We start from the raw sequence: 17812 nt of genomic DNA on the forward strand, positions 1-17812 counted from the left end.
TGCAGTATTTGTCTTTTTTGTGACTGGCCTGTGTCACTTGACATAGTGCTTTCTAGGTTCACCAGTGTTGTGGTATTGAAATTTCTTTCCTTTAATATTCCACTGTGTGCATGAGTATATACTAAATTGCATTTATCCTTTCATCCATTGATGAATCCCTGGGTTGCTTCCACCTCTTGTCTGTTGTGAATATTGCTGCTATGAAAATAGATGCGCTAACATGTTTTTGAGTACTTTTAATTGTTTTGTGTATATATCCAGATGTGAAATCACTGGGTTCTATGGTAATACTGACCCTTTTTTTTTTTTTTTTTTTAAGATTTATTTATTTGAGAGGCCAAGTTACAGAGAGAGGGGGGGAGAGAGAGAGCTTCCATCTGCTGGATCACTCCCAGATGGCTACAGTGGCCAGACCTGGACTCATCCAAAGCCAGGAGCTTCATCTGGGTTTCCCATGTGGTTGCAGAGGCCTAAGCACTTAGGTCATTTGGAAAATGAACCAGCGGATAGAAGACTTCCCTCTATCTCTCTGCCTGTGCCTCTGTGTAACTCTGACTTTCAAGTAAAATAAATAAAGCTTAAAAAAAAAAAAAAAAGCGAGCAGCCGGGACACTAACCAGCACCCATATGGGATGTCGGTGCAACAGGTGGAGTTTTAACCTACTATGCCATAGCACCGGCCCTGATACTGACCCTGTTTAACATTTTATTTGTGCTCTTTGGCCACTTGTTTTTATATTCTAATAGAGTTGGTCATATAAACAAACAAAAAAAACTAGGCAAAAATATTAAAAGAAATTTAAACTTTCTATAAAATGCTTTTAGACTTATACACAACTTGCACATATACCCTTCATCCAAGTTTTCCTAACATTATCATATGTAATCATAGTACATACCGTTATTGAAACCAGGAAATTTGCATTGACACAGTATTATTAATAGATCTACAGAGCTTCAAATCTTGGGGCTGTTGCGGTGATGTAGCAAGTAAAGCCATTGCCTGCAGTGCTGGTGTCCCATATGGGTGCTGGTTTGTCCCAGCTGCTTCACTTTTTTTTTTTTTTTTTTACAGGCAGAGTGGACAGTGAGAGAGAGACAGAGAGAAAGGTCTTCCTTTTGCCGTTGGTTCACCCTCCAATGGCCGCCGCGGTAGGCGCGCTGCGACCGGCGCACCGCGCTGATCCGATGGCAGGAGCCAGGTGCTTATCCTGGTCTCCCATGGAGTGCAGGGCCCAAGGACTTGGGCCATCCTCCACTGCACTCCCTGGCCACAGCAGAGAGCTGGCCTGGAAGAGGGGCAACCGGGACAGGATCGGTGCCCCGACCAGGAGTAGAACCCGGTGTGCCGGCGCCGCAAGGCGGAGGATTAATCTAGTGAGCCGCGGCACCGGCTCACTTCCTATCATGATCTAGCTCCCTGCTAATGGCCTGGGAAGGCAGATGGTGGTCCTAGTGTTTGGGCCTCTGCCACCCTGTGGGAGACCTGAATGAAGCTTCTCGCTTCAGCCTGACCCAGTGCTGGCCACTGCAGCCATCTGGGGGAGTGAACCAGCAGATAGAACATCTCTTTCTCAGTCTCTACCTCTCTTTCTGTAACTGTCTTTCAAATAAATAAAACAAATCTTTAAAAAAATTTATTTTGAAAGTCAGAGTTACAGAGAGAGGTAGTGACAGAGAGAGAGGTCTTCCACCTGCTGGTTTACTCCCCAGATGGCCGCAATGGCCAGAGCTTCATTGATCTGATGCCAGGAGCCAGGAGCTTCCTCCGGGTCTCCCACATGGGTACAGGGGCTGAAGCACTTGGGCCATCCTCCACTGCTTTCCCAGGCCATAGCAGAGAGCTGGATATGAAGAGGAGCAGTCGGGATTAGAACTGGCGCCCATATGGAATGTTGGTGCTTCAGACCAGGGCTTTAACCCACTGTGCCACAGTGCCAGCCCCATAAATAAATTTTCTAAAAAACCCAGAATTTCAGATCTCGCCAGTTATCTTTCCAGTGCCTTTATTTCTGGTACAGGATACAGTCCAGGGTCATACATTGAATTGAATTGATTTTTCATGTCTTCTTATTCTTCTCTAGTTCATCAGTCTTATTTGTCTTTCATGAACCTGATAATTCTGAAGAGTATTGGTTTTATATATTTGTACTGGTTTTATGTATTTATATATATATATACATAAATATATATCTTTTTAAAGATTTATGTGAAAGTTTATTTGAGAGGTAGTATTACAGACAGAGAGAAGGAGAGACAGAGAGAAAGGTCTTTCATCCCCTGGTTCATTCCCCAGATGGCTGCAGTGGCCAGAGCTGGGCTGGTCCAAAACCAGGAGCTTCCTCTAGGTCCCCCATGTGGTGCAAGGACTTGGATCATCTTCCACTGATTTCCCAGGCCATAGCAAGGAAGTGGATCAGAAGAACAGCCAAGACATGAACTGATGCCTATATGGGATGCTGGCATGATAGACAGAGGCTTAACTTACTGTACCCAGTGCCGGCCCCTGGTCATACATTTTTTAGAATGTTCTTTAATTTGAATTTTTTTTTTTAATTTACTTAAAGGCAGAGTTACAGAGAGGCAAAGAGAGGGGGATCTTCTATCTGCTGGTTCACTCCCCAGATGGCCACAATGGCTGAAGCTGTGCTGATCCGAAGCCAGGAGCCAGGAGCTTCTTCTGAGTCTCCCATGTGGGTACAGGGGCCCAAGGAATTGGGCCATCTTGTCCCAGGCTAAAGCAGAGAGCTGGATCAGAAGTGGAGCAGCTGGGACTTGAACTGGCGCCCATATGGGATGCCAGCATTGCAGGCGTGGCTTGACCCACTACGCCACAGCACTGGCTCCTCTTAATTTGAATTTGTCTACAGGTTTTTTTTTTGTAATTGCTCTGCAAGGTTTCTAGTGTAAATCTATTATTTTTCCATTTTTAATTTATATATATATACACCTATCTATCTATCTATCTATATATATATATCTTGTGAGGTGATACTTTCAGACACTACAGAGATCTCGTTTCTCGTCATACTTTACTACTATTATTTTTTTAAAGATTTATTTATTTGAAAGGCAGAGTTACAGAGAGGCAGAGAGAGAGAGAGAGAGAGAGAGAGAGAGAAATCAGTCTTCCATCCACTAGTCCACTGCCAGATGGCCACAACAGCTGGAGCTGTGCCAATCTGAAGCCAGGAGCTTCCTCTGGGTCTCCCACACGGTGCAGGGGCCCAAGGAATTGGGCCATTTTCTACTGCTTTCTCAGGCCATAGCAGAGAGCTGGATTGAAAGAGAAGCAACTGGAACTTGAACTGGTGCCCATATGGTATGCCAGCAACTGCAGGTGGCAGTTTTACCCACTACGATGCACAGTGCTGGTTCCTCTACTTTGAATTTTAACACTCATCAGTGGATCCTGCCTGCAGCAGTAGTTTTGTGGCATTTTCTTGGTGGTAAATTTCTATTTTAATCATTTTTGGATGCTTAATGTTTGAAATTGTGTTGAAGAAAGACCAGTTTGGGGCTGGCTCCATGGCACAATAGTTAATCCTCCACCTGCGGCGGCGCTGGTTCCAGTCCCAGATGCCCCTCTTCCAATCCAGCTCTCTGCTATGGCCTGGGAAAGCAGTAGAAGATGGCCCAAGTGCTTGGGCCCCTGCACCCGTGTGGGAGACCGGAAGAAGTTCCAGACTCCTGGCTTCAGATCTGCGCAGCTCCGGCCATTTCAGCCATCTGGGGAGTGAACCAACAGAAGGAAGACCTTTCTCTCTGTTTCTCCCTTTCACTGTTGTAACTTTACCTCTCAAATAAAGAAATAAAATCTTTTTTTAAAAAAGAAAAAGAAAGACCAGTTCTTCTCCCCGACTCTGTACTGTGGGTTATAATCCTGTACTGTAATTATGTGTTTTGCTTAAATTGTCCCAACTTTGGCTATTAAGAACTCCTTAAAAGTTTTCGTATTTTTTTTTTTTATATCCTTTCAGCACCTTCCCATCAGGTTTTTTAGTGCTAAAAAACATCTGATGCTCCACAATGCTTTAGGTTTGTCTTATATCTTCCCTCCCCATTCTTAAGATCATCCATTATCCCTCATTCCTGTTATTGGAGAATGCTATTTAGAAATCAAGTTTTGGGCAGTCGATGTACTCACTTCTACCAAGATGTCAGTGTTTCTAGGCTTTAAGATAAAATGTTTTTAGGCCGGTGCCGCGGCTCACTAGGGTAATCCTCCGCCTGCAGCGCCGGCACCCCGGGTTCTAGTCCCGGTTGGGGCGCCGGATTCTGTCCTGTTTGCTCCTCTTCCAGTCCAGCTCTATGCTGTGGCCTGGGAAGGCAGTGGAGGATGGCCCAGGTGCTTGGGTTCTGCACCTGCATGGAAGACCAGAGGAAGCACCTTGTTCCTGGCTTAGGATTGGCACAGTGCGCCAGCCATAGTGGCCATTTGGGGGGTGAACCAGTAGAAGGAAGACCTTTGTCTTAGTCTCCCTTTCTCACTGTCTCTGTCAAAAATAAATAAATAAATAAAAAAAAGGTTTTTAATGACTTCCTTCTCTCAAGATTCTGTTTTCTTTCCACCCTTTATTTATAAGTACAGTTATCTGGTTGTGATTAATATGTATTTTGATTTTTACTCCTCATTTACTTTTCTAAAAGTAAATGAAAAGGTAAAAAGACAAAGAGGGAGTTAGAGACAGACAGAGATTTCCCATCTGCTGGTTCACTATTCCCTGCCTGCATCAGCCAGGACTGGCCAGGATGAAACTGGGAGCCAGGGACTCAGTCCAGGTATCCTCCATGAGTGGCGGTGACCCAGCTAGGTGAGCCATCACTGCTGCATCTCAGGGTGTGCGTTAGCAGGATACTGGGATTGGAACTGGAACTGTGACCTGAAGTCAGGCACTCTTGATACTGGACACTGGTTTTACCAATAATCTCTTAAGTTCTGTGCCTAGTGCCCATCCCAGATGTGAATTTTACCCTGAGTCTTGAATATTTTTCTCTTCTTATAAATATTTGTGAGCTTTGTTCTGGGGATGCAGTTACTTGCCTTGCCCGCAGTTGCTTTTTTTTTTTTTTTTTTTTAAATCATTAAACATTTTATGAGTGGATAGTGGTATTTTTCAGTAGCTAATATGAAGGTGCTTCTCAATGTTAGTTTAATAATTTTATTAATTTCTTGATCTTTAAGTTAATATATAGTGGAATCACTGTATTAGATGACAGTTTTTATGCATCTTTAAAAAATGCAGAGCAAGGGGCCAGTGCTATGGTATAAAGCCATCACCTACAATGCTGGCATCCCATATGGGCGCTGGTTCGAGTCCTGGCTGCTCCACTTCTGGTTCAGCTCTGCTTTGGCTTGGGAAAGCAGTAGAAGATGGCCCAAGACCTTGGGTCCCTGCATCCGCATGGAAGACCCAGAAAAAGCTCCTGGCTCTTGGCTTAAGATTGGCACAGCTCCAGCTGTTGCAGCCAGTTGGGGAGTGAACCAGCAAATGGAAGACCTCTCTCTCTGCCTCTCCTTCTCTAACTCTGACTTTCAAATAAATAAATAAATATTTTTTAAAAAATACAGAGCTAATTAATTATTTAAAATCTTAAACAGGAAACTGAGAAGAAAATACTTCCCTAAAGTGGTAATATTTTATAAAGACTGTATTAGTAACTGTAATGTATAATTTTTACATATATTTAGAAATGTCTTAAACTAATTTGTTTTTGTTGTTAGTATATCTGATACATGTGTTGGAGCATTTAAATATGTTGTTTGAGGCAACAGAAACTTAGTGAATAAAGTTGATACAGGCATTTCCTAGGTAGCCCATGACGTGGAACAGAATAAAAATCATTGTATTATATCTCTATCCCAGGGGAAGAAATATCGGGCTCTGATATCAGTGGTTCAGGGGAGGAGGATGATGAAGAGGGTGAGGTTGGAGAAGATGGAGAGAAAAGGAAAAAAAGGAGGGGTGAGTTTTCTTTATATCTATTCCTAGAGCAGTGGAGTGCATGCCTTTTATTTTGCCATTTTTGTTATGTTAGCATTTAGAATGGAAGATGTTTCCATAACTTTGCATTTTTTTTCCCTATACCAATCTTCTGTTTGTAACTGACTGAAATATCATTTGTTCTGTTTTTTTGCCTTTCAAAATTTAGAATACAAAACTCTATAATTAATGGATACACCATTTATAAATGTTATGAAAATTTTTAATTTTATCTAGAGGCTTTCATCTCTGTTAGGAATTCAGTGAACTTTTAAATAATATATATGAGGATTTGATTTTTAAATTGTTTTTCTTTATAAAATCTACTGTCATATCCACAATGTGGTGGGGGCACTTGTTACCAAGTTGAATGAAGATTGTGTTGTCATAAGGATGTAGATAACATATGGAAGCGTTGGATATACCATAATGGCCTACATTTCAAACTTTTTACTCTAAATATTTCTCTCTTCCATTAATGTGAATCATTGTTTTCAAGCTGGTGCATATTTGCTTGTCTTATTAAAATTATCTTGCTGAAAATAAATCCATTATTGCTTAATAAGGACTCTCAAATTTAAGAACTGTAAATATTCAAGTTTCAAACAATAAGAAAAGCATGGTTTAGGGGAGTTGGCCAAATCCAGCTCACCAACTGTTTTTGTAAATAAAATTTTATAAAAACAACCATGCTTGTTTGTTTACATATGGTCTGTAGCTGCTTTCACATGAAATCCTATGGCCTGCAAAGTCTAAAACACTTACTATCTGTCCTTTTGTATAAAATGTTTGTCAGCCCCTAGTTTATTTTGTTTATACCTGGCTTTTCTAGAGTACATTATTTTTTATCAAAATTAAAGCAGAAAATAGATTGGTTAAAACTTTTTTAAATAGAAAAAATGGCTACTGTTTAACATGTAGAAATATTTATATACATTTCTTCTGTGCTTACAAATTTAAAATTTTCAGTGAGTCTTTTCAAAGTTTGTTGTCAAACCTTAAACATATATAATTATATTTGATAGTTCTGTATTTTGGTGGGAGGCAGCAAAATTGAAAATGGACCAGCCTGTCTGTAATGAAGGGTGATTTATCATTCCTGTAATTTTGTATGTGGCTCCATTCCTTTAACTTTCCAACTTAAATAGTTTAAGTAGACTTAGGTGTTTTCAATGACTTATTTATTTTTTATTCTTGTCATTTCTACTCCGGATTTATTATGTTTTAGGTGAGTAAAGGGGTTTGCCTATGGTAGATGCTCAAAGGAATAGTTTTTTAATTCCCCCAGTAAGGTTTGTGAAATAGAGACAAATGGATAGACTGCCACGAATGGTTTTAAGGGAAAGTAAGTTTTGGTTGTTGAAAACAAAGCTTGATTGTCTTTGAAAATTCTTTCTCTGGAACTGAAATTTTCTCCGTATATGTGTTCATTTTCTTGTTTCCTCTTTCTTTGGTTCCCGTTGGGCTCATTTCTTTGTCTTCCAGGCAGTAGCAGCAGCAGTAGTTCAGACTCCACATGTTCTGTCATAGAGAAACCTCTGGATAAGTTCTTGCCTAGTGAGTGGTAGCTCTTCAATTCTCTAACAGAGCTTTGGCTTTGCCGTAACCCATGGGCTTCATTGAGAAATGCTGCACCGCTCCCTGTCATTCCTTGAAGAAAACATGTTGGACCTCTCTGTAGAACAAAGCATGTGACGCTCCCCTCCCTCCTCATTGCTTTCAGTTAACTGTGATTGTTAAACATGTGCTTTAGCTAATGTTTGAGACAATGGAAGAGAGATTCATGCTTTTGCAATTGAGATAATGTAAGAGAGCTAGTAAGCTGTACAAGAGAATGATTCTTGGTTTTTGGGTTTTTTTATGTTTCATGGATACATTTCTAATCCTGGTCAGTATAAGGGACATGCAATAAGAAAGCCTGCATTTGGAAAAATACAGATTGCATTTGGAAATACACCTGTATCCATTATAGTATGTCATACAGTTAACATACAGTTTATACCTTGATGTTCTATTCTTAGCAGTAATTTAAGATTGAAGTCTCTTAAACAAAGAAAAATGTAAAGATTGAAGCAGGTTCAGAGAAATTGAATAGTATTTTGCTTCAAATGAACGCATATTCCTATTTCTAAATCACCTGATTTAAAGACATTTTCTGTGATGTGATTGGAGAATTTAGAACCACAGGAAGACATTTATGTTGCATCTATCTAGACTTATTCCAAACTCAAAGACTTTTCTTGAACCTTAATTAAGTTGAAAAGTATTAATTTTATCTATATTTTATTTCCAGAAAAAAAGAGAAATGAAGTTTTTTGTACTAGCTTGCAGCTTACTGTCTTTTAAAGCATTATCTGTATACTTGCCCTTTCCAAAACTAATAAAAATAATTGCTTATTGTTTTAGCTTTTTAGAGGAAGAATTCCAAGAATATTGGAAATATATTTTCTCTGTTGATAATTTTTAAGCAAGTTACCAAGATAATTTCAGAGGATAGTTTTATAAATATATGAAATTGCTTTAGAAACCATTGTGGAAGTATAATTTTGTATTCTAATCTGTGAACTAGAAGAAAATGTCTGAGTAGGAGGCATTTTAATTTAATTTTTTAGAAGCTTACCTTAATTCTTAAAGAATAGTTAAATAAAAGTATGCTAAGAGTTGTAGTTTATTCACGTTTTAACTGCAGTTTGCTTACCTAGCACTTGACATTTTTTGTTGTAATGTGAGTGTATCAGTGAAGTGGAGAGATGATTGTCCCAGCATGTGGTTGCTGTGTGTAAGTTGTATGTACCCTCCCTTTTACAAAATATGAATGGCCTTTTTTTAGGTGTCTGTTGCTTGAATCATCAGTTGGCATCTACTTCTATAGAATTATTACAGTTATCCTTAATAATTTACCAATAGATTGAATGTAAGCGTCTTACTGCACAGGTGTACTTCATTTTATTTAGAAAATTGCTTGTAAGTCAAATTAGAGAATTAAATATACTGGGAGGACTGGCTATCTTTAAAAATTCTTTCTTAAATCCTTTTTAAACCAAATAATTAGTGCAAATTACCATAATCTGTTTCGTTGGTTCAAATTTTTGTGTTGAATTTTCTTAAAGTGGGGAACACCTGTAATATGGATCTTTATACTAGAAGAAACATTGAATTAGGAAAACTTGGAAGTGAACAATGTGAATTTTGCTTTTTTTAATTTACCTTTTTTAAAAATTGGTTTAATTTTCTGCTTTGTCCTTTTAGATAATTTCCCAGGTCTTAGCAAATTCCCAATTCTATGTCTACCATCAGCATAACCACGTGGTGCTGAACAATTACATTTGCAGGAGTTTGGGAATCAATGTGAGCTCTTGAGATTGATTTGAGTTGTGAAATTAGACTAAATTAATCTTGTTCTTGCTTAAATCACATCTCTCATTGTGTTGAAAATGCTTTCTTTTTACTTGAGCTTTATTTCAGTTTTGATAATGTTTTGATTTATTTCTATACTTATACTATAAATGAATGCTATTATACATTTTTCTTTGTTTTATGAAAGAAATAATGTTTTCCTTTTTTCCTCCTCATCTTTGTGCGTTCGCTTCCTGTCTGCGATTTGCTTACTACTTCTTATTGCAAGATCAAGCAGGTTGGTGTGATTGATTTGCACTCCACATGGTACAATCATTTTTCCTATAAAGACCTTTGTTATTCAAATACATTATATTTTTAAAATTTAATACTTTTTTTACAAGGTAAGTATCCATCTTTTATATTTTAAAAAATCTTGTGGTATCAGCTTTTTTTTTTTTTAAATAAAAAGCTTCCTTTATTCATAAATTCTTAAAGCTGTATTAAACCAGATTTTGGCAATACAAATGTAAATGATTTCATAGTCAAACATTTTCTCTCTCTCTCTCTTTTTTTTTTTTTTTGACAGGCAGAGTGGACAGTGAGAGAGAGAGAGAGAGAGAGAAAGGTCTTCCTTTTCCGTTGGTTCACCCTCTAATGGCTGCTGTGGCTGGCGCGCTGCGCTGATCTGAAGCCAGGAGCCAGGTGCTTCTCCTGGTCTCCTGTGCGGGTGCAGGGCCCAAGCACTTGGGCCATCCTCCACTGCACTCCCAGGCCACAGCATAGAGCTGGCCTGGAAGGGGGCAACCAGGACAGAATGCGGCGCCCCAACCGGGACTAGAACCTGGTGTGCCGGCGCCGCAGGGGGAGGATTAGCCTAGTGAGCCGCAGCGCCAGCCAAACGTTTTCTCTTAAAGTCAGGAGTCAGATGCCTGATATCCTGTGCCCGTGGTGCTCCTGCAATAAAAGTCCCATTCATGCACTCTGTATTCCCTGAGTTTCTTCCCTTGTCCTTTCCTTGGCCAGTTGACCTTCACAGTTTTATTAGAGCACATGGCCATGGACAGTTAAAATGTCACTAGTTCTGTTTCACTCAATTAATGGTTCTTTACACCATTAACTTTTTAATCATTTACTTGAAATTTTTCACTGATTTTTTTGTCATGCAGAATTAAACATTTAATGAAAGTGGCTTTTAACTTTTGCCACATTTTTAAATGCCTGGTTTGAAGATTTGGTGCATATTCACATTTAGTTAAAATATTATTTGGGAAGCAGTACAGTGATTTGCCAAACTGATGCTTGCTAGAGTAATATATTACTTAAATATTAGCCTTTTGAAACTAACCCTAGAAGCATTTGCGTGATCATTATGAAACTGCTATAAGAGGGTAGTAAGATTTTTACTCCTAAAGCATCAGTTTGAAAAAAATTACCTAAATGGTTTTGAGTTACTAAACTGAATTACCTAGTATTAATTCATCAATAGCATGTGGTTTTGTACTTCTACATTAAAAATCTTTTTGTTTTACTGTCTCCTAATGGGTTTTGAAACTTTTTAATTATTAACAAAGCAATTAGAAGCCTAAAAATTATTGTTTGTATAGTTGATCAGTTAATTTTCTCTATACCATTAATATCTATGTCAAAATACATATATTATTTTTGCCTTAACATTTTCTTTAAATAGTTATCTGAAACAAAAAGGAAGTTAGTTTTTTAAATGCATGCACTTTCTGTACACCTAAGCATATACTTTCCTCCCTTAAATTTCTAAGAAATAGTAATACTGATGGGAAATCCTGTCTAGGAATTCCTTTGGGAGTAGGAGTTAAATTATTTTAAAAAAGTTTTTTTGACTGTATCAGATTTGATACAAGTGACTGTGCCAAACAAACCAACAGAATCAGGTCTACATCCTGGCTTTTGGAATGCAATGAATCACACCATACCAGAGCATGAATTTGGATCAGTGCTTTTATTTATTCTTTTATTTAATTTGTTTTATGGCTTAGATTTGCTTTGGACTTAACGGCTCTATAGTGATGAAGGGTAGTGGATTTTTTAAACTATATTTTTGTCCTAAAGAGTTAAAGCCTTTGAGTCATTCTTTGTCTCATAATTCCTGGAAGAATCTATTCAGATATGTATCTCCATCATAATTATTTTTCAGTTCTTTTTCCTTGCTAGCGGGAAGAATTGGAGTTTGAGTGGAGACATTAACAGTTTATAAACTCTGCTGGTCTATCTCTTCTGTGGTCCTTTGGGATGGAAGTTAAAAATGACAGCTTTCAGGAGAGCCTCAGACCAATTCCATGAAAGGTTTGGGTTTCTGAGGGAATGTCTGTTTCTAAGAAATTGTATTACTAGAAATGAATGGTCTTTGATTCCGTTTTCAAAACTAGCTTAATAAGCTAGTTTTCATTTTCTCTTGAGTTTCAGAATTTTTAAGTTCATCAATAAACTTTCATCCAGCCACCTATTAAATATGTATAAAACACTCCGATAGACATTATAATCCAAATAATCCAGTGGGAGCTATATTCCGGATTTTTTATTTGGCAGTATTTCTACTTATATTTGGCACTTAGCATATTTTTTAAAAAAGATTTATGCATTTATTTGAAATGCAGAGTTACTGAGAGGCAGAGTCAGAGAGAGAGAGAAGCCATCCACTGGTTCACTCCACAGTGGTTGGAACTGGGCTGATCCAAAGCTAGGAGTCTGTAGCTTCTTCTGGATCTCCCACGCAGGTGCAGGGACCCAAGTTGGGCCATCCTCTCCTGCCTTCCCAGGCCATAGCTGAGAGCTGGGTCAGAATTGGAGCAGCTGAGACTTGAACCAGTACCCATATGGGATGCCAGCACTGCAGGCGGTGGCTTTACCCACAGTGCTGGTCCCAGTACTTAGCATAGTTAGTCTGACTTAGGGAAGACTTAGGGTCCCGAGTTGGCATAAGAACAAGCTATTTTAGTTATTCGTTTAGATTATGATGATCTAGCATGACAGCTAACCCCCTGTGAGTTACCTGGTCATTGCTATGTAACTGTTGTATAATTAGTATAGAATTTCTTTTTTTTATATTTATTAAATAAAATACTTTTTAAATAATTTTATTAAATAAAAATTTTAGAAAACTCTGAAAAATAAAAACTGCTTCATATGAATTCTGTCTGATATTTTTATCTGTGCATTTTATACTTTTATGTAACTTTTACTTATATACTTTATGTGGTTTTGGGGAAGATATTTTGAGAAGCTGCTTGATTTTGTGCTTGGTTATCAGGAAAAAGTAATTGAAGAATCATTTTGTTTTTTTTTTAATGTTGGGGAACAAAAATGTTTGTTTTTTTTGTTTATCTTTCTTTCCCTTTTGTTTCTGCTCATCTATTTTGCTTCTCTTTCTCATACTTTTCTTCTTCGTTATCATGGCACAATTAGATAATAGTTTGAATGTAGCAGTGAGTTAGAAAGTTATTGTAGAAACATAACAAATAAAAATGAAGGGTATTATTGGTTTGATTTCTTTAAAATGCTGATATTTGATTTTGTGTTACTAAGGAGTATAGGCAGTACTAAATTGAAGATAATTTATAAGTCTAAAACAGTGACTAATTTAGTGATTGTTGCAATTGAATGACTCAAATAGGTAAAAAGAAAGTTTCCCCAGATAAGATGGTTGAAATGCAAGCAAAAATTGATGAGGAGAGAAAAGCGCTTGAAACAAAGCTTGATATGGAAGAAGAAGAAAGAAACAAGGCTAGAGCTGAGTTAGAAAAACGGGAAAAAGATCTTCTTAAAGCCCAGTGAGTATTATTAAATTGAGATGGGTTTGTGATCTAAATTCCTAGTGTTTTTCATAGGATATATAAGCAGGAAAATTTAATAGTAGTGAAAAGCTTTATTTTTTGTCTCCAGTGTTACTGTTGTAGATAGAAGATCCTATTGTATGTGGTATATTTCTAAGATTAGCTCTGTTTTCATTATTTCATCTCTGTGTGGGAATAAAAAAAAAATCTGTGAATTTGAATTATGGATTGAGTCCTGAATTAATACTACCCAGTGGTATAATTTATTAGAGATGTTAAATAATTATATGTCTGTTTTGAAATTGTGATTCAAGTTCTTGTTAAATTTTTGGAAATGAAATCAGGAGAACAGTGTACAATACTGAATATAAAGGATTCTCATTAAAAAAAAAAAAAAAAGATTTATTTTTCAAAGTGAGAGTTAGAGACACACAGAGAGAGATCCTCCATCTGCTGATTCACTCCCCAGATAGCCACCAAGGCCAGCACTGGGCCAGTCTGAAGCCAGGATCCAAGAGCCTCATCTGAGTCTTTCTTGTGGATGACAGAGGCTCAAACACGTGGGCCATCTGTTGCTTTTCCCAGGCCATTAGCAGGTACCTGGATTAGAAGCAGAGCAACCATGATACCAACTGGTGCCCATTTTGGATGCCAGTGTCACAGGTGGCGCTGTCACTGTGCCACAGTGATGGCCCCTAAAATACTCTGGTTTTATTCAACAGACAAGAGCATCAGTCTTTGCTGGAAAAATTATCTGCACTGGAGAAGAAGGTCATTGTTGGTGGTGTTGATTTGTTGGCCAAAGCTGAGGAACAAGAAAAACTTCTTGAAGAATCTAATATGGAGCTGGAAGAAAGGAGAAAAAGAGCAGAGCAACTTCGCAAAGAACTTGAGGAAAAAGAGGTAATGTGACTTTTTGTTCTTAGTTCAATACTTTACCTAAGTTATTTAACTTTTTAAATAAAAAGCTAAATAGTTATTTTCTTAATGAAATTTTAAAACAGAATCATAGATTGCTTTGAAGTTAATAATTGCTGAGCATATGATTTGTTAAAAAACTGAATTTGTGATTTAACAAAAAAAATTGTGAAGATTGCCAATTTTTGCCATAGCAAGAACGCTTGGATATTGAAGAAAAATATACCAGTTTGCAAGAAGAAGCACAGGGAAAGACCAAGAAATTAAAGAAAGTGTGGACAATGCTGATGGCTGCAAAGTCAGAGGTCAGTCTCTTGGAAATTACTTATGGGGCAGTTGTTTATCCTAGAGGCTGAAATACCTCATCCCACATCAGAGTGCCCAGGTTTGATTCCAGCTCAAGCTCCTGACTCCAGCTTCCTGCTAATGCTAACCCTGGGAGAGAGAAGTCATAACTTAAATAGTTGGGTTCCTGCCACTCGTGTGAGAAACCTGGATTTAATCCCAGGCTGCCTGCTCCTGCGCACCCCAGTCCTGGCTGTTGCAGGCATCTGGGGAGTGAACCCGGGGATGAGAGAATGCACTCTCTTCTGTGTGTCTGTCTGTCCTTCTCTCTTTGCCTATCTGTCTCAGCTGTCTGCCTCTAAAATAAAGGTGAGAAACATCACCTACAAATAAAATTCTGAATTTTTAAAAAGGAGTCTCTTTTTTTAAAAAAATTGTTTTGTGCTGGCATCGTAGTAAAGTGGGTTAAGCCACTGCCTGCGATGTCAGCGTCTCATATGGATGCTGGTTCAAATTCTGGCTGCTCCTCTTCTGATCCAGCTCCTGGGAAAGCATCAGAGGATGACACAAGTACTTAAGTCCCTGCACCCACATGGAAGGCCCAGATGAAGTTCCTTGCTTAGGCCTGACACAGTCCCAGCTGTTACAGCCATTTGGGGAGTGAACCAGCATACAGAAGATTGTCTCTCTGTCTCTCCAACTCTGTCTTCCAGATAAATAAGTAAATATGATTAAAGAGAGATTTATTTATTTATGTGAAAGACAGTTAAAAAAGATAGATCTTCCATCCACTGGTTCATTCCCCAAGTGGCTGCAATGGCTTGGGCTAGGCCAAGCTGAAGCCAGGAATCAGGAACTTAATCTGATTTTCCCACCTGGGTAATGGATCCAACATTTGGGCCATCTTCCACTGTTTTCCCAAGTGCATTAGCAGGGAATTGGATTGGAAGTAGAGCAACCAGGACCCAAGCTGGCACTCATATAGTATTCCAGCATTGCTGGTGGTAGCCTTAACCCTCTGTGCCACAATGCCACCCTAGAAGTTTTGTTGAGTAAGAATTCATAAGTAGGGACAGGTGTTGCAGTGTGACAGGTTAAGCTACCAACCGCTATGCTGGCATCCTGTGTGGGTGCTGATTTGAATCCCAGATACTCAACTTCCTGTCCAGCTCCCTGCTAATGGCCTAGGAAAGGAGCAGAACATGGCCCAAATGCTTGAGACTCTGCCACCCAGGTGGGAGACCCAAATGAAGCTCCTGGCTTCCATCTGGTTCATCCCTGGCCGTTGCGGTCGCTTGGGGAGTGAACCAGTGAGTGGAAGCCCTCTCTCTTTGTGTCTCTCCTCTTTTTGTTAACTCTGACTTTCAAATAAATATATAAATAAATCTTAAAACGAAAAAAATGTGTAAGTAAGTTTAATATGTGCTTCTGATTTTAATGAAATAAAATTTTTCCTTTATGTTTAATTTTTAATTATAACTATTAAACTAATTTTAGCTTTTAAACTTTTGCTCCTTGACTAATAATATGAATAGATGGAGGTAGTGTCATTCTACCCATAATTTTTTTAAAGATTTTATTTGTTTGTTTGTTTATTTGAAAGGCCAAGTTACAGGGGGAGAGAGAGAGAGAGAAAGAGAGAGAGAGAGATCTTCCATGTACCTGTTCAATTCCCAAATGGCTACAACGGCCGGGGTTGGGCCAGGCTGAAGTCAGGAGCCAGAAGCTTTAACCAGGTCTCCCGTGTGGGTACAAGGACCCGAGCACTTGGGCCATCCTCTGCTGCTTTCCCAGGTGCCTTAGTAGGAAGCTGGATCAGAAGTAGAGCAGCTGGGACTCGAAATGGTGCCCACGTGGGATGCCGGCTGCTGCGCCACGGCGCCAGCCCCATTTTCTATCCATAATTTTGTATAAGAACTGCGTAAGGTCTCACAAGGCCTCTTGAATCAGTTTCCTCAGTCATATGTAACTGTTTTGTGTTTAATATCTTATTAATAATATTTCCATGAATTTTCTGGTAGATGGCTGATCTTCAACAAGAACATCAGAGGGAAATAGAAGGCCTATTGGAGAATATCCGGCAACTAAGCCGAGAGCTTCGACTTCAGATGCTTATTATTGATAATTTTATACCTCAGGATTATCAGGTATGTGAAAAGTTCTCTCCCCTAGATGGTTACTAGGAGTTGACTGGGGCTAAGAAACAAGCAAATTTAATTTCTAAATTCACTGATGGTAAATATTTACACTTCATTATTGCCCCTAAATTTTACAGAATGAATGCCATTGAGCTTTATTTTAGTTGTTAATTTTTTTAATATGGAACTCTCTGAGTGTCTAAGTATCCAAATAGGAATTTCTCAGCTCTTTGGAGGAACTCAGGCTTGTGTCAGTTTAGACTTAAGGTGTAAGTCCTGTTCATTAATTCAAATCCTTTATCATGTAAGTAGGATAAATAAAACCCTTGTGCTGTTTCTCCCTGCTTATGGAGACTAATTCTTGTGTTTTTTTTTTTAAGATTTCTTTTATTTATTTATTTTTAAAGACTTATTTATTTGAGAGAGCTACACAGAGAGAGGAGAGGCGGAGAGGGAAAGAGAGAGACAGAGAGAGGTCTTCTATCCACTGGTTCATCCCCAATTGGCTGCAATGGCCAGAGCTGCACCGATCCAAAGCCAGGAACCAGGAGCTGCTTCCAGGTCTCCCACATGGGTGCAGGGGTCCAAGGACTTGGGCCATCTTCTACTGCTTTACCAGGCCATAGCAGAGAGCTGGATTGGAAGTGGAGCAGCTGGGACTCGAACTGGCGCCCATATGGGATGCCGGCACTGCAGTCGGCAGCCTTACCTGTTATTCCACAGTGCTGGCCCCTGAGGCTAATTCTTTTGCTGTGTGTGTATGTGGTAAAATACACATTACATGAAGTTTACCATTTTAACCATGTTTAAGTGTGAATACATTCACATTATTGTGCAACAGCCACTTTCATTCATCTCCAGATAGATGTTGGAAATAGTAGTATAATTTGTTAATCTCAGCTTCTTTGTTTTAATAAAAAAGTTTTGTCTTTCTTGTGCATTTTAGTAAACTTTAGCATAAGAATTTTTTTTAAAAACCTCCTTTGAATCTCATTATGATTTGAAACAGTTTGTCTGAAAATAAGCCTTAGAGGGTTTTTTTTGTTTTGTTTTGTTTTGTTTTTTAATTTTGGACCTCAGGTACGTGGAATTGATTCTAGATTCATGGTACACTCTCTTTATTGGTCCTTAGAGGACTGCTTTTATTTACTTAGTTATTTTGTAGTGAGCTCATTACCCAAAACAAAAGCTAGGGCCTTGACAGTAACTTACCTTCTGCTAAATGGTTTTCCCCCTGTTCCATCTCTATATGACCATTAACCTGATTCCTGTGCTCCTTATTTTCTTGCTTTTTATTTTTGTATAACTTAATGGTATATACAGGTATTCCTAAGAAATATAT

At 38.5% G+C, this 17812-nt stretch overlaps 1 protein-coding gene across 3 annotated transcripts in view; it reads left to right on the forward strand.

The window, feature by feature from the left end:
* KIF3A (kinesin family member 3A) overlaps window positions 1-17812 on the forward strand; it is a 61914-nt gene that overhangs the window by 35686 nt on the left and 8416 nt on the right. The window contains exons 9-15 of one of the 3 annotated variants that reach the window (XM_062189191.1): window positions 5868-5966; window positions 7470-7541; window positions 9610-9618; window positions 12970-13126; window positions 13852-14032; window positions 14242-14352; window positions 16354-16479. In XM_062189191.1, coding sequence (XP_062045175.1) covers window positions 5868-5966; window positions 7470-7541; window positions 9610-9618; window positions 12970-13126; window positions 13852-14032; window positions 14242-14352; window positions 16354-16479 — 755 coding nt within the window. The remainder of the gene's footprint in view (window positions 1-5867; window positions 5967-7469; window positions 7542-9609; window positions 9619-12969; window positions 13127-13851; window positions 14033-14241; window positions 14353-16353; window positions 16480-17812) is intronic. The other 2 variants (XM_062189192.1, XM_062189193.1) reach the window with 2 other exon arrangements.

Source organism: Lepus europaeus, chromosome 4 (assembly GCF_033115175.1).
Source record: "Lepus europaeus isolate LE1 chromosome 4, mLepTim1.pri, whole genome shotgun sequence".
NCBI classification, from domain to species: Eukaryota; Metazoa; Chordata; class Mammalia; order Lagomorpha; family Leporidae; genus Lepus; species Lepus europaeus.